The sequence below is a fragment of the Orycteropus afer genome, unplaced genomic scaffold (assembly GCF_000298275.1).
Source record: "Orycteropus afer afer isolate SDZICR_OR568_19922 unplaced genomic scaffold, OryAfe1.0 scaffold00006, whole genome shotgun sequence".
In the NCBI taxonomy this organism is placed as follows: domain Eukaryota; kingdom Metazoa; phylum Chordata; class Mammalia; order Tubulidentata; family Orycteropodidae; genus Orycteropus; species Orycteropus afer.
Window position 1 is genome coordinate 28,068,313 of NW_006921593.1, and position 16,041 is coordinate 28,084,353.

Sequence of the window (16,041 nt, forward strand, 5' to 3'; positions counted from 1 at the left end):
TTTTTTTTTTTTTTTTAATTGGTGAAAACGTTTATGGAGAGCCAAGAAAGCCAAATATCACCATTGCCCCTGAATATCACGACTTACTGCGAAGCCACCACAGTTACGACATTGCAGTTCTGGCACAGAAAGGTCACACAGAGCAATGGGACACAATGGAGAGCTCAGAGACAGGCAGACAGTCACCCACATGCCTGACACACAATGGCAGGGCCCTGCAGGTCAGCGGGAAAAGGGCGGGCGTGTCAACGAACGAGATGCCAGGACATTTCTAAGAGAAAATCGTGAAACTGAATCACTTCCTCATACTACACAAAAAATCAGTTTTAGGTGGACAAAGACATAAGCAGAGGAGCCCTGACGTCACGGTGGTCAAGCACTTGGCCATACCTGAAAGGCCATCAATTCGAACCCACCAGCTGCTACATGGGAGAAAGCTGTGGAAGTCTGCTCCTGTAACGATTACAGCCTTGGAAACCTCTGAGACAGTTGTAGTGGGTTCTGTCAGGTTGCTAACTCAGAATCACCTCGATGGCAATGGGTTTGGTTTTTTTTTAAAGACACACCCATTGCTGTGGAGTCCATTTTGATTCAGAGTAGAACTGCCCGTGGGGCTTTCAAGGTGATAATCTTTACGGAGGCAGACTGTCATATCTTCCTCCTACAGAGTGGCTGGTGGGCTCCAACTGCCAATCCTTCCGCTTAATCACTGTGCCACAGGGCTCCTAGGGTACAGGATAAGGTTTAGGGCATCAATGTGTGTATTTTCAGAGGGTAGCTCTGTTCGTCCGTAGCACACCCTGCTACTGTGCTCTTACTAGCAGTCTTTGGTTATATTTACCACAACTGATGTTGCTGTTAGGTGCTGTTGAGTTGTTCTAACTCACAGTGACCCCAATAAATTATTATTTGGAAATCCTAAAGTTCTCCTTGCTCCTATGGGGAAATACTACTAGGAGGTACACTTACTGCTTCATTTTGCAGTAATATTTTTACAATTTTTCTAACTTTTTAATTCTAAAAATTTTCTCTGAAATGGCTATTGTCTCACAATTTAAAAATAATTTATTCTAAAAATTTAAAAACACTTTATTTTTTTCTTATTTTTAAGGATGGATGATTGCCCTAAAAAAGGGATCGCAGAGAACTCACTTTCTCAATGCACAGCTGTCTGTACAGGAAGACGTTGAAAAAGATGGAACTGACCTACTAGAGAGTTCTCTGACTCCCTGAAGGTGCAATCTATTCCAAAGAAGGTGGGAAAAAAGGCAAATTAAAAAAAATAAGACAAAAGTTATCTTTCCCTCAGTGTTATAATCAAAAACCAATCCAAACTCACTGCCGTCAAGTCAACTTCGACTCACAGTGACCCCTCCTTGGGTTTCTGAGGCAATATCACCATGGAAGTAGATTGCCCAGTCTTCCTTCTGAAGAGTGCCTGGTGGGTTTGAGCCACCAGCCTCCTGGTTAGCAGTCAAATGCCTTAGGCACTACGCTACCAGAGCTCCTCAGTGTTACAGGTGTTGATGATTTATCTTACTGTCTTATACAACAGATCATACTTGAATAGTATTTATAGTGCTAACTGGTTATATAAGTCACGGTGCCATTTTAAGACCATTCATTCAGAATTTAAAAAAAAAAAAAAGGAGTTGCATATTTTAAACACAGACCTGATGGTTCTTTAAAAGTTAAAAACCAAAAACGTGTTTTAACTTTTCAAAGTAGAAATTGAAGTGGAGCTGGGTGAAGGGAACACAGAACTCTCTGCACCGTCTTTTTTGTAAATCTAAAACTACTCCCTCCACAAAGCTATGAAAAAACAAAGCCACTGAAGACCTTAACAGGGTGGGTTTTTGTGTTGCCAGGCTGGAGGAACTCACCCTAGCCGGGTACAGCTGCCATGGCTGGGTGCCTGCTGGGTGGAGAATCAGCAAACGAAATCACAGTAGTGCCACTCGAGAACAAAACAGCAGCTTGTCAAATTAAAGATGGAGCTGCAAACACGAATGCTGAGTTAATGTCTCATCAGCAGAATTAAGCCTGGACTTGCCGTTTTGCCTGCACTCGCCCAGTGTCAGCAGTAACTGATCATCAGAGATCTTTCACGTGAAAGTCTGGCAACAAAACACAGTGGTGCTGGCCGAAATACGTGAAGTGTTGAACACCTTTATTGATTCTCACTGTTTAAGCTGGGACAAGTGTATTGACATCTGCACTGATGGGGCAAAAGCGGGTGTGGGGAGGCCACTGGTGCTTTGGCACAAATCAAAGCAGTGTCACCAGAAGAGAGAGATGGATGGGTGGATGGAGAGACGGATGGATATATAGAGAGAGATGAGAGAGAAAGAGATGATAGATAGATGGACAGATGGCACAGAGACAGATGACAGATGGATGGACAGAAGACAGAGAGAGATGATGATGGATAAACAGGAGACAAATAGATACAAGGATGATATGGAGATAAGTAGACACAGAGACAGAAGATAGATACAGAGAGAAAAGATAGATGGAAGCAGAGGACAGACAGATGGACAGAAGACAGAGCGAGAGACACAAGACAGGCAGACACAGAGAGCCACACAGAAGACGGCTGGATGGAGAGATGGACAGAGGGTTACAGCAAGTGGGCTTCGGGGAACAGTGTGCTGATAAAGCAGCAGAAATTATCCTCTTTATCAAACCCCAACCCTCGAGGCCTGTGTTTTCAAACATCCTATGTGATAGAACAGGAAGTGCAGGTAAAGCAGTTCTGCTCGATTCCACAGTGTGATGACCGCCTCAAGGAAAAGCTATGCGGAAACCATTCACACTACAAGCTGAACCGGCTACACTCTTCGAGAATTGTTTTTACTTGAAAGGTGATTGACAGACAAACTGGTTATTCAGACTCAAGTACGTGGCCCTCTGCACAGCGAGGGGAAGCGCGGCCCGGCCCTGCACAGCCTCACGACCATTGGTCTGCTTGACCCCCGCTGCGGCCACCGTGTCCGTCCATCTCACTGAGGGCCTTCCCCTTGTTTGCTGACGTCCTTCTCCAGGAACTGGTCCCTGCTGATCACATGTCCAAAGTATGTGAGACAAAGTCTCACCATCCTTACTTCTAAGGAGCATTCTGGCCGTACATCTTCCAAGACAGATTTGTTTGTCCTTCCGATACTCCCCTCAACATTCTTCCCCGACATCCTAACTCAAACGATCAATTCTTCTGTGACCACCCTTACTCACTGTCCAGCTTTCACATGTGTATGGAGCAAATGAAAATAACGGTTTGCGTCAGGTGCACCTTAGTCCTCAAAATGACTTCTCTTTAACACTCTTTTGCGGCAAACTTGCCCCATGCAATACGTCATTTGATTCCTGACTGCGCTTCTATGGCATCCACTGTGGATCCAAGTAAAATGGACTCTCGACAATTTGAATCTCTTCTCCGTTTATAATGACGTTGCTCATTGGTCCAGTTGTGAGGACTTTTTAAAAAATTAATTTTCTATTTTGAGGTATAATCCATATTAAAGGCTACAGTCTTTAATCTTCATCAGTAAGTGCTTCAAGGTGTCTTCACTTTCAGCAAACAAGGTTGTGTCATCTGCATATCATAGGTTGTTAATGAGTCTTCCTCGAATCATGGTGCTGTGTTCTTCTTCATATTGTCCAATTTCTCAGATTATTTACGCAGCATACAGATGGAATAAATATGGTGAAAGGATACAACTTTGACACACACTTTCCTGATTTTAAGCCATTCAGTATCCCCTTGTGCTGTTCTGACGACTGCCTCTTAGTCTACGTACAGGTTCCTCATGAGAACAATGAAGGCTTCCGGGATTACTATTCTTCTCAATGTTATCCATAATTGTCATGATCCATACAGCTGAATGCCTTTGCATCGTCAATAAGACACAGCTACACATCTTTCTAGCATTCTCTGTTTGCAACCAAGATTCATCTGACATCGGCAATGATATCTCTTGTTCTACGTCTAGTGAGTCGGGCTTGAATATCTAGCAGTTTCTGTCGATGTACAGCTGCAACCGTTTGTGAATTACCTTCATCAAATTTTACTTGTGTGTGACATAAATAATATTGTTTGAGAATTTCTGCATTCTGTTGGATCACCTTTCTTTGGAATGGACACAAATACGCCCTTACCTTTATCCATATCTGTATCTATCGCCTCACCTAATGCCATTTTACAGAGCACTGTATCGATAAAGCCCCAGGTCAGTGTGTGCGCACATGTATGGATGTACTGTGTGTATCCTGTAACAGTCTATGAGAATAAAGAACAGAGTGTGAGCACGCACACACACACTGGGCTGGCACCGGGGACTTCTCGGGAGGGGCTGGAGTGCGGGACGGAGAAATGGGAGGGTACGCTCTGCCGTCTCCCTGGAAGATGCCGCTCCTACTTTCCCAACTACATCCTTCTCTGCTTCGATCGTTCTAGTTACTTTTCACCCCAGGCTGGACAAAGTCCTGCTCGGGACAGTCACCTTCCAGTATGCTCTGATGACTTTGAATTTCTGCCATACTTCTCGTTTCTGTCCCATTTAGGAGGCTGTCGCTGCATATTTATTTTCTAGTATTTGCTCATTGTTTTTTGTGTATAAACACCTGTGTGATGGTTAAAAGGTTCCCGGCTGGCACAAACGGTTTGAGCTTGACTGCTAACCTAAGAGTTGGTGGTTTGAACCTACCCAGGGGCACCTTGGGAGGAAGGATGGTGACCTGCTTCTGGGAATATTATAGCCAAGAAAACCCTATGGAGCAGTTCCACTCTGCAACACATTGGTTCACCATGAGTTGGAATCCACTTGGTGGCAATGGGTTTGTTCATTTGTTTTTGGTGTAATGGTTAAGAGCATGGACTGTTGAGCTACACTGCTTGGGTTTGAATCCCAGCTCCATCACTTACTCATCAGCTATGTGAGCCTGTAAGGGATCTCTTTCCTTATAGGTTCCTCATCATGAGAATAATGATGGCACCTGTCCCATGGCTGTCATGAGGTTCAGATGAGGGATTGTAAGCAAAGCACCTAGAGTAGTGCCTGGCGCATAGGGACACTGTGTGCTGCTACTGCCATCACTGTTATTATCCCGTCCACTAGACTTCAAACTCTTAGAGGGCTTTAAACCACAGGCACTCTTTCAGAGTTCATTTCTTTCCCTTCCCTGTTATTTCCTAGACTAATATTATTTCAGGGCACTCAAACAATAGCTGAATAAACTAAGAGCTGACTCTTGTTTTTGAGATGTTGGTGTGGAATGGAATTGCTGAGCGTGATCATCACTGACATGGCAACCAGCAAGCAAACATCCATAGCTGACCTCACCTGGCACTCACACCTGTTTCGTTAAGAAGGAAGAATAGTTGTCTTCAAGTCAGTCTTCCAGAATAGAACAGGAAGGCCTTTCATCTCCACTTAAAAAGCCACTTGTGAGCTGGACATAAGGCACCTCGCCTTCATATGTGAAAAGGAAACATGAGCCAGCGGGGTGAGAACACTGTAAACGGGGCTCCTGGGTCCGCTGACTTACCATCAGCCCTTCCTTCTGTAACCTGTTACCCATGTTTCATAGTAAAGTGAACTGTAGGAGCTTGCCCATTCTTCAAAGCGTTACGTGAGACATGTCACAGGCACCATGTGTCCACTCAACTGGGTGTATCATCTGAGCTTTCCTAATGACAGTCTTAATTCTCTGAAGGTTTAAGTGAGTTGGAGGCCTTGGAGCCAAGAGAGTAAAAGAAGCAAGTTAGGAGATAACGGAACCACGCGTCTTCTTCTGATGCCACCCCCTCTTCTCCGATCTTGAACGTTCCACCTCACCCTTTGACTGGACCCTTCCCCTCAGCACTGTAACGTGCTTGGGTCTCTCTCATCTTAAAACAAACCAACAAACAAAAACACTCCCCTCCAGCCACCATCCTCTCCCTCTTCTACTCACGGCCACATCTGTGCAAAGAGCTACCTGTCCTTGGCAGCTCCATTTCCTCCCTTCCCACTTGCTCTGGGTTGGGTTCCCCCCATCCGTCTACCTGGCCTCTGTGCACTAAACCCAGGGGCCTTCCTCGCTTCTCACCTCTCATGATGCATCTGCAGCCCTTGGTCTTGTGGATCATCAAGGCCTCTCCTCACCTCTCACCTACACTTCCTAACCCCTATCTCCCCCTTGCCGTTTCCAATGTCAACAGAAAGGGTGTAGCTTTCCACACCTTTCTGCTACATGAAGCCCTAAGTACATAATCATTCATAGGGAGGTGTGTTTATATGTTTGTTTTTTTCTGATATAGAATCATATTTTTTTGTTTGACGCTATATCCTAGAGAGTTTACAAGTCAAAACATACGTTAAATTTTTTAATCTGGTACATAAATATATGCATTTTCACATATAACTACATGAGCTTGAATGTATTAGAATCAGTCATCAACATTTTTCAGAAATCAGAGAGGAAACTAGATTGTGCACCTGGGGGATACTCTTGAACTCGCCTTTAGCCTCAGCAAGACCAACGGCTGAAGCTGGGAGAGCAATCTTAGCTGGGTGCAAGGCAAGGCCAGCACAAACCCCAGCCTAGGCCCCACCCCAGGAGAGCCTTGCTGCGTTTGGCGTCACTAAGCAACCTGCTGAAAACTGTGGCTCACTATTGCGTTTCACGACTAACTATCAAACTTTTAAAAATAGCATTTTACATGGCTAAGCAATAAAAGAGGTACGACTCTAACACTGGAAAAGAATTCTGCTGTTCCCTTGGAAGTTGTCATCAGAGGAAGTGGCATCCATAGGCCAAGGTCAGAGCTACTGCTTAACTAATTTTCAGAAATCTTCCTTTAGCTTAAGTATCTATCATTTTCTTCATGTCCCTCCCCCCAAATTTTACAAGAAAATTGTAGAAGTAACACATGCCCTTTGTGGAAGCTCAGAACAACGCGGAGATGACCAGTCCTGCCCAGGGCCCTCACCTTCTGTAAAAGGGCCATCGGGGACAGAAAACCCAGGTCTGCTGACCTGAGTTCATCACAGAAACAGTGACGCTGTGGCCCCAAATGACAGCTCCTTTCCTTATAACCCTCTACTAAACCTCTTCTAAGGAGCTCTGGTGGTGCCGTGGTCAAGCACTTGGCTGCCAACCAAAAGGTCAGCAGTTCAAACACCCTCGTCACTCCCTAGGAGAATGAGGAGGCAGGCTGCTTCCATGTAGGTTACAGTCTTGAAAACCCTAAGGGGCAGTTCTTCCCGGTCCTATAGGATTGCTATAAGTTGGGATAGAGTCAACGGCACACCACCACCACCTCCTCTCCTAGGAGTCTTCTGAAAACTGGAGTTATCACAACTAATATTTTCAAACACCACCCTCCTAAAAAATTGTTACACAGAATGGAGAAAGTCCAAAAAATTGAAGGATGACCTCTGTACCTGTTCATTCACATCAGACTACAATTGCTTCTATACGAAAATTGACCAAAGTTGAATTCTCATAATTAACCAGAACAGTTGAATTGTAGGAATTTTCCTGATGATACAAAAACATAGGGACAACATGGGAAGAAGAAGAAAAAGGGATCATCACAGACACTTTTAGACACAATGACAAAAAGTTATCAGAATTAAAACAGTAGTTCAAAATATAATCTACAGCAGGCAAAAATGTGTCCTGTTATCGTCATGAGGAGTTGGCTGGGTTTTATCTATGTGGTTAGCAAACTGTGGTTCCTAGGCCCAACCTAGTCTGGCACTTGGTTTTGTAGGGTCCATGAGCTAAGAAGAGTTTATATATTTTTAAATCGTTGAAAAAAAAAAATCAAAAGAAGAATATGAAATGTGAAAAGTATATGGAATTCAAATTTTAGTGTCCATAAATAAAGTTGTATTAGCAAACAGCCACACTCACTCTTTATGTATTGCCTATGGCTGCTCTGTGCTACAAAAAATGGCATTGAGTAGTGGAAATACAGACTGTATGGCCTACAAGTATTATAATGAAATATGCAAAGACCTGGAGCTAGAAAACAAAGAGGGAAGAATACACTTGGCATTTCTCAAGCTTCAAGTTGCAATCCTGAAGAATTCTGTGGGCAAAATATCGAACGATGCAGTAAGCATCCAAAGAAGATGAAAGGAATACATAGAATTGTAACAAAAAGAATTCGTCAACTTTCAACCATTTCAGGAGTGAGCATATAACCAATCAAGAACCAATGGTATTGAAGGAAGACATCCAAGCCTCACTGATGGTACTGGGGAAAAACAAGGCTCCAGGAACTGACAGAATATCCACTGAGATGTTTCAACAAATGGATGCAATACTGGAGGCAATCACTCGTTTCGTCAAGAAATTTGGAAGACAGCTACCCGGCCAACCAACTGGAAGAGATCCACATTTGTGCTCATTCCAAAGAAAGGTGATCCAATGGATGCAGAAATTATTGAACGATATCATTAACATCACACACACGTAAAATTTTGCTGAAGATAATTCAAATGGTTGCAGCAGTACATCAATAGGGAACTGCTAGAAAGTCAAACCAGATTCAGAAGAGGGCATAGGACAAAGGTATCATTGCTAATGTCAGATGATCTTGGTTGAAAGCAAAGAATACCAGAAAGATGTTTACAAGTTATGGATTATTGTGAATAATGGGAATTCCAGAACACTTAATTGTGCTCATGAGGAACTTGTACATAGACCAAGAGGCATCTGTTCAAAGAGAACAAGGAGATATTGCATGGTTTAAAATCAGGAAGGTTGTACGTCAGAGTTGCAGCCTTTCACCATACTTATTCAATCTGTATGCTGAGCAAATAATCTGAGAAGTTGGACTATCTGAAGAAGAACATGGCATCAGGTTGGAAGACCTATTAACAACATGCTATATGCAGACGACACAACCTTGCTTACTAAAAGTGAAGAGAACTTGAAACACTTACCAATAAAGATCAAAGACTATAGCCTTTAGTGGTGTTGTTGTTGTTGTTATATGCCGTTGAGTCAGACCCGACTCATAGCTACCCCTCCTTGGGTTTCTGAGGCGGTATCACTACGGAAGTAGATTGCCCAACCTTCCTTCTGAGGAGTGCCTAGTGGGTTTGAACCACCAACCTTCTGGTTAGCAGTCAAGTGCCTGAGGCACTATGCTAGTATGGATAATGAAACATAATGAAAACAAAAATCCTCACAACTGGACCAACCAATCAGCAACATCATGATAGACAGAGAAAAGATTAAAGGTGTCAAGGTTTTAAGTTATGTGGATCCACAGTCAACACATGGAAGCAGCAGTCAAGAAACCAAACAATGGATTGCACTCTGCAAATCTGCTGCCAAGACCTCTTTAAAGTATTAAAAGGCAAAGATGTCACTTTGAAGACCAAGGTGCACCTGACCCAGGGCATGGTATTTTCAATTGCCTGATATGCATGTGAAAGCTGGACAATGAATAAGGAAGAAGGATTCATGCGTTTGAATTATAGTGTTGGCTAAGAATATTGAAAATACCACGGAGCTCTGGTGGCGTAGTGGATAAGAGACTTGACTGCTAACTAGAAGGTAAGCAGTTCAAACCCACCAGTTGCTCTGTGGAAGAAAGACTGGGCGATCTACTTCTGTAAAGATTTACAGCCTCGGAAACCCAATGAAGGTTGCTGAGTTGGAAACGCCTTGATGGCAGACAATTTGGTGGGTTTTTTTTCTTTTGCCAGAAGAATGAACAAATCTGTCTTGGAAAAAGTGCAGCCAGAATGCTCCTTTGAAGCAAGAATGCCCAGATTTCATTTCTCCTACTTTGGACATGTTGTCAGCAGGGACCCGTCCCTGGAAAGGGGTATCATGCTTGGTAAAGTGAAAAAGGGGAGGACCCTCACCGAGATGCACCAACACCGTGGCTGCAATGATGGGCTCGAGCACAGCAAGGCCTGTGAGGCTGGTGCAGCACCAGGTGGTGTTTTGCTCTGTTGTCCATGGGGTTGCCATGAGTTGGAACCAATTCAAGGGTAACTAACAACAGCAACAGCAATAACAACAAAGCCTGAAATATTTACCATCTGCCCTTTTACAGAGAAAGTCTGCTGACTCCTGTTTTAACCCAGATCCTACAGCCATCAGCTCTCTGCATGAACTTAGGATGGTCTCCTCCCTTCTCTGGAGCCACCTTTGAGAACTGAGGGCCTGGGTAGGACGGATGGCGGTGAAGAGCCCCCCTGGAGGTGAGCTGCTGCTCTCTTCAGACCCTGCAGAAGGAGGGAGCTAGAATACCCTCTGCTTCCACCTACAGCCCATGAAGAAAACGGCAGGCAGGAGGCCGCTGGCTGAGGCGTCACCGCTTCACAGATCTCAACACCGTCCCCTTCTCCTTGGTCCCTTTTGACGCAGAGACTCATAAAGGAACCATCTTCCCCAGCTGGTACCATCCAATGAACACAACCCTGACTGTTACATACATGTTAAAACTAACAGACTACAATTCCAGGTAAAAGCACATCTTCCAGCATTCGTTTCTGGACTAATGCCCCACGAACCAGAGAGGATTGCATGTGTGGCAACAAACAAGACTGTCATCTGATAATCCGTCTACATTCCAAATGCCACCCGCTTTACACCGCTTCACAGGGACTCACGCATATTAACTTCTGGACCTTCATGCTCTAAAAACTCAGGGAAGTGGGATTCACAGCTGAGAAAACCCCTTTCAACAGAGTGTAAACACCAAAGTCAAGGGTTTGGTTCAGGCACCTCTGAACCAAATCCAGGATCCCTCCCCTAGAGATTCTCACCTTGAGCCTACGTGCCCAGCATTTCCTCCACAAGGAAGGCAGGCAAAGGCTCACTGAGGGTTGTGCCCCTTTAAAGCAAAACACTCAGGTTGAGAACTGTTAGCTTTCAACTTCCCATAGAATCCAAATGACTAAGAACGCAGTACCTCTGAGCTGCATGTAAGGAACCCATTCTAGGTGTGACGGATACGTCATCAAACACAGCCGCCGACACTCCTCCTGTCTCCATACACTCTTGCTGTGGTATCTATCCCAAGATGGAATCCATTTCTATCCTCCAATCTGTGCCCTTCTTATGATATACTTTGACCAGAATGTAACAGAAGTGAGATTCTAAGACTTCTGAGCCCAGAAGAGGACTGGAAGCTTTCACTTCTCCTTGGAGCCCACTGCTGAGCTAGACTACTGAATGACCAGAGGCCACACGGAGAGTGGCCCTGGAGGATGAGACACCAGCTTGGCCACTGAAAGCAGTCACATGAGACCCCAATGTGAGGCCAGCAAAACTACCACCCCGCTGAGCTTGGGCCGACCCACAGCACTGTGGGAAACAATGTAGCCAAATTAGAACCTCCATTTCTAAACTAACTTCCAAGGCCAGGAAGAGACACTCAGAGACTTGGTAGGAGTGGTATCACAAGAGCCTCCAACTTACTTCATCGTCTTCATCTTCATCATCATCAGATTCAAGAACATCATCCAGTAGCTCTTCTAAAGGGGAAAAAAAAAATCAATGAGTAACTGTGAACACAGTGGGAATCTGTCAGCAAAATCCTCCAGCCCCTGCAGAGACATATAAACATGCTAATGAGAATTAAGTTACATCTAAACAACTGTGTTCTTGGTCCCATTTTAGTCATAATTTGATGGTCATCATAGCCACATAAGCGATTTCAAATAAGTCTTTCCATTTTATGAGAACTCATCTCTAGCAGCATATGAACAATGAGAAGCCAACATATAATTTAGGAGGAACTTAGGGCAAAATAAGGAGCCTGGTGGCACGATATTTAAGCACCTACCTGCTAACTGAGAGATCAGCAGGTGGAATCCACCAGCTGCTCCACATTTCCATAATGATTACAGCCTTGGAAACCCTATGGGGCAGTTCTACTCTATGCCACAGTGTCACCCTGAGTTGGAATTGACTCTACGACAATGGGTTTGGCTTTTTGGTTTAGGGGAAAGAAAGTAGACAAATATTTAACACTAGGCTTTGTGCTAGATACTGCCATATGTGTTATTTCACTCAATCCTTGCAAAGATTATCCTCATTTTATAGACAGTGAATAGATGCAGAGAGGATAAGGGACTTGCTTCCTGGCCAGACTGCCAGTGAGTGGCAGAGTTGACATCCAAAACTGACTCTATTTGTAAATCTATGGTTTTTCATGTGGGGCCAAGGGTAAAGGTTATGGCATGCAGATTTCCTAACAGCTCCCATGGTTCATTGCTAGGTCTTAAAAGTTCACAAGGGATAAAGAAAATTAAGTGGTCCACAAATCTGCTGCAAAAGACTTCTTTAAAGTGTTAAAAAGCAAAGATGTCACCTTGAGGACTAAAATGCACCTGACATAGACCATGGTATTTTCATTGTTTCATATGCATGTGAAAGCTGGCCAATGAATAAAAAGACTGAAGAAGAACAGATGCCTTTTAATTGTGTTGGTGAAGAATACTGACTACACCATGGACTGCCAGAAGAACAAACAACTCTGTTTTGGAAGAAGTACAGTCAGAATGCTCCTCAAAAGTGAGAGGATGGCAAGAGTTTATCTCATGAACTCTGGACCTGTTGTCAGGAGGGACCAGTCAAAGATGATCATGCTTGGTAAGCAGAGGGCCAGATAAAAAGAGGAAGACTCTCAATGAGATGGGTCGACACAGTGGCTGCGACGAAGGGCTCACACACAGCAATGATCGTGAGGATGCCTCTGGACCAGGCAGGGCTCCGTTCTGATGCACACAGGGTCATGATGAGTCGGAACCAACTCGATGGCACCTAACAACAACAACAAACCTCATCTGTAAAATGAGGATCATACCGCCTACTTGTTAGGATTGTTGGCAGCGTTTTATCACAGCACCCAGCACAGGGCTGGCACACAGCAGGCATTATACAGAGATGGGTACTTTTTCTTTCACAAAGACTTCCCTGATCCCCTCCCTGACAACCAATCTCTCCTTCCACTGAACACACTCAGCATTTCACTGGAAACTCTGAAAGCTCTCACCATGTTTAGATGATCAATGTTTGCCTAATGAATGAATGCATAGGGACTTGTTTGGGTGTCTTTCTCACTCACTGGACTGGACTGTGAATCCCAGGACAGAGCCCCAACTTAGTCCAATATCCCTACCGCTTCTTCCTTCTGAGCACTCATTCTTAATGAATGACATCAACGTAAAGAAAGCTTGAAAGAAGAAGTCCACCAGAAAAATACAAGAAAAGAAGGAACCAAAAGCCATCCTTGAAGAGACTGCCCACCAAACTTATAAAGATGGCGACAGATACATTCTAAATGTAATCAAACATTAAATTCCTTCATCATAAACTTCTCCATCAAATTTTCACCTAATGGTTTTAACAGTGATTGATGATCATTGGCTAGATCCACTATTTCGTTGTTGTTGTTGTTGTTAGTGCCATCAAGTTGGCTACCAGCCACAGCGACCCCGGGGACAACAGAACGGGACCCTGCCTGCTCTGTGCCATCCTCACAATCCTCTCTCTGCTTGAGCCCATCGTTGCAACGACCGCATTAGGGTTGTGAAATGATGGCTCTCTAGTATGTCTCCTATGTTTATTAGCTGGCATTCTTTGAATGAACAGAGCTTTCCTAAGTGGGGTATAGAGAAGAACACACGCAGACCTCACAGACAGTGCGGGTGTGCTTCCGGACCACCTCAGTAAAGCAAATATCATGATAAAGTGAGAAACGAGAATTTTTTGGTTTCCTGGTACCTATAAAAGTTATAGGAACTCTGGTAGCCTAGTGCCTAAGGCATTTGACTGCTAACCTGGAGGCTGGCGGTTCAAACCCTCAGAAGGGTGGGCAATCTACTTCCGTAGTGATACCGCTTCAGAAACCCAAGGACGGGTCACTATGAGTCGAGTTCAACTCGACAGCAGTGAGTTTGATATAAAAGTTATGTTTACAGTCTACTGTAGTCCATTCAGTGTGTAACAGCATTCTGAAAACATTTGAAATATTGTGAGAATTACCAAAATGTGGCACATAGACACGAAGTGAGCACACACTGTCAGAAAGAGCACTGATGGCCTTGCTCAATACAAGGTTGCCACAAACCTGCAATTGGTAAAAAATGTGGTATCTGGGAAGCACGATAAAGCGAAGTCGCCTGTCGGTAGGAGCCCCCGCTCAGAGGAGGCGGCCAGGATGCTTTCATCCTCCACACAGCGCCAGGAGCATCACTCTGATGGGAAGGATACCCCTGGCTTCATCGGACTGAGGCCGGCAGGGTACTGCCTTCTGTTCCGCTCACTGGGGCTTGGACACTTCCACTCCTACTGTGGGGCCACACGTGGTCACGGAATACCACCTAGTCAAGGAGTTACCTTGAGGACGTGAGGATGAGTTTTGGCTGAAGCGTAGTCGCCTAATTCAATTCCCTCTCATCTGTGACCAGCACCATTCCATTCCACCTTCAGCAGACAAGCTACTAGCTTTCCAGACAACATGGCCGGTACAGACTCACCAATTCAAAATCTTTCATTTTCGAACATGCAAATGCTTTTTTATAAATGCAGCTTAGGCATTCCGAGCAGGCCATAGACTAGCCTGCCACACCCTTTTCTCTCTTCCTCCCCTGCCCCACTCTCCTGCCCACTTACCTCTTCACCTATTGGCTCAGACTCTCCTACCACCCAGAATAACCCAGTCTTGTTCAAGTCGATTCCCACTCACAGTGACCCTACAGAACTTCCCTGCAGGGTTTCCAAGGCTGTAATCTTTCTGGAAGCAGACTGCTACTTCTTTCTCCTACAGAGCAACTACTGGGTTTGAACCACTAGCCTCACAGTTAACAGCCGAGCGCTTAACCACTGCTCCACCAGGGTTCCTTCCTGTGAACTGAAGTACCTTAAAAACCTCAGCTCCTCCTCTTTGGGGTTCCTGGGACATCAACCCGTCTCCCTCTCCCAGTTTCCTGAGTTACGGCACACCCCATGAGCTAAAGGCCTGACGCTGCAGTTGCCAATAGCATTCCTGGCCTGAGTGTCCAGCTCATGAAGGTGGCTCTGCCTTGCTCCTGTCCAGTGACCTGTCCGGCCTCCCCGTCCTCTCCTCAGTGATTGACTAGTGTCTGCTGGTCCCTTCACTGAGGGCTGGAGCTGGGTGCTGGGCTGCAGACAGTGGACAAACACCAGTGCTGTTGGGTGCTCACCTCTGCTTGTCAACCTCACGAGGCTAGACTTCCCTTCAGGTTTCACCAGGCAGCTGGGGTCCTGCCAGACCCAACCCTGAGGCTAAGTTCCTAAAATATACTTGGATTTTTGTGCTTGAAGATCTTAAAACTTTCTAAATACTTAGAATTTGGAACTCCTCTATCTCCTGTAAACTGGGGAACTAACTGGGGGAGGAGTAGTTGGAGGCCTACCCAAAATGCCCAAGATTCTTTAAAAACAAAAAAAAGCATTTACATATTTGAAAATGAAAGATTTCAAATTGGTGACTATATAGTGGCCACATCCTTTTGAAAGCCAGTTGCTCACTGGCTGCAGGCTGATGGAACGGTGCTATTCACAGACGGGAGGCTGTTTCCTGTCAGCTGCTCACCAGATGTGGGGTCTGACTGGATGCTGAATCAGTATTTTAGACATGAATACTTCGTAGGTGGTATCTCACACTTCCTATGTCGTCACAGCCATGGGCATGTGTCTGGTTGCCCCATGTTTCAAGATACTGAGAGTAACCCGTGGGTTCAGGCGTTAGAAACGTGACTCCTTCATTATAAACTTGACCATCAAGTTTCCACCTATGGTTTTAACAGCACTGCTTTTCATTGGTTCGGTCCATGACTTCATCAGGTTGTAGGGTATGGTTTCCTGGCATGACTTCTGTGTTATTAGCTGGTAAAAAACCACCTAAACAGGAGAGGCAGGGCCAGTGCCTGATTTTCCCTCTTTATTTATCTATCAATTTCCAGAGTAACAGCTTGGTGCCTTAACTCCTACAAAGGTAACCAATGAACTTTTCTCAGCATCACCGTGAACTCCTTCGTGTTTATACATTTACTGAGT

At 44.8% G+C, this 16,041-nt stretch overlaps 1 protein-coding gene across 1 annotated transcript in view; it reads right to left on the reverse strand.

Annotated features, from left to right (window-relative positions):
• Window positions 1-16,041, reverse strand: part of ARMC9 (armadillo repeat containing 9) — a 167,432-nt gene that overhangs the window by 50,184 nt on the left and 101,207 nt on the right. The window contains exon 18 of the mRNA XM_007942017.2: window positions 11,434-11,489. Coding sequence (XP_007940208.1) covers window positions 11,434-11,489 — 56 coding nt within the window. The remainder of the gene's footprint in view (window positions 1-11,433; window positions 11,490-16,041) is intronic.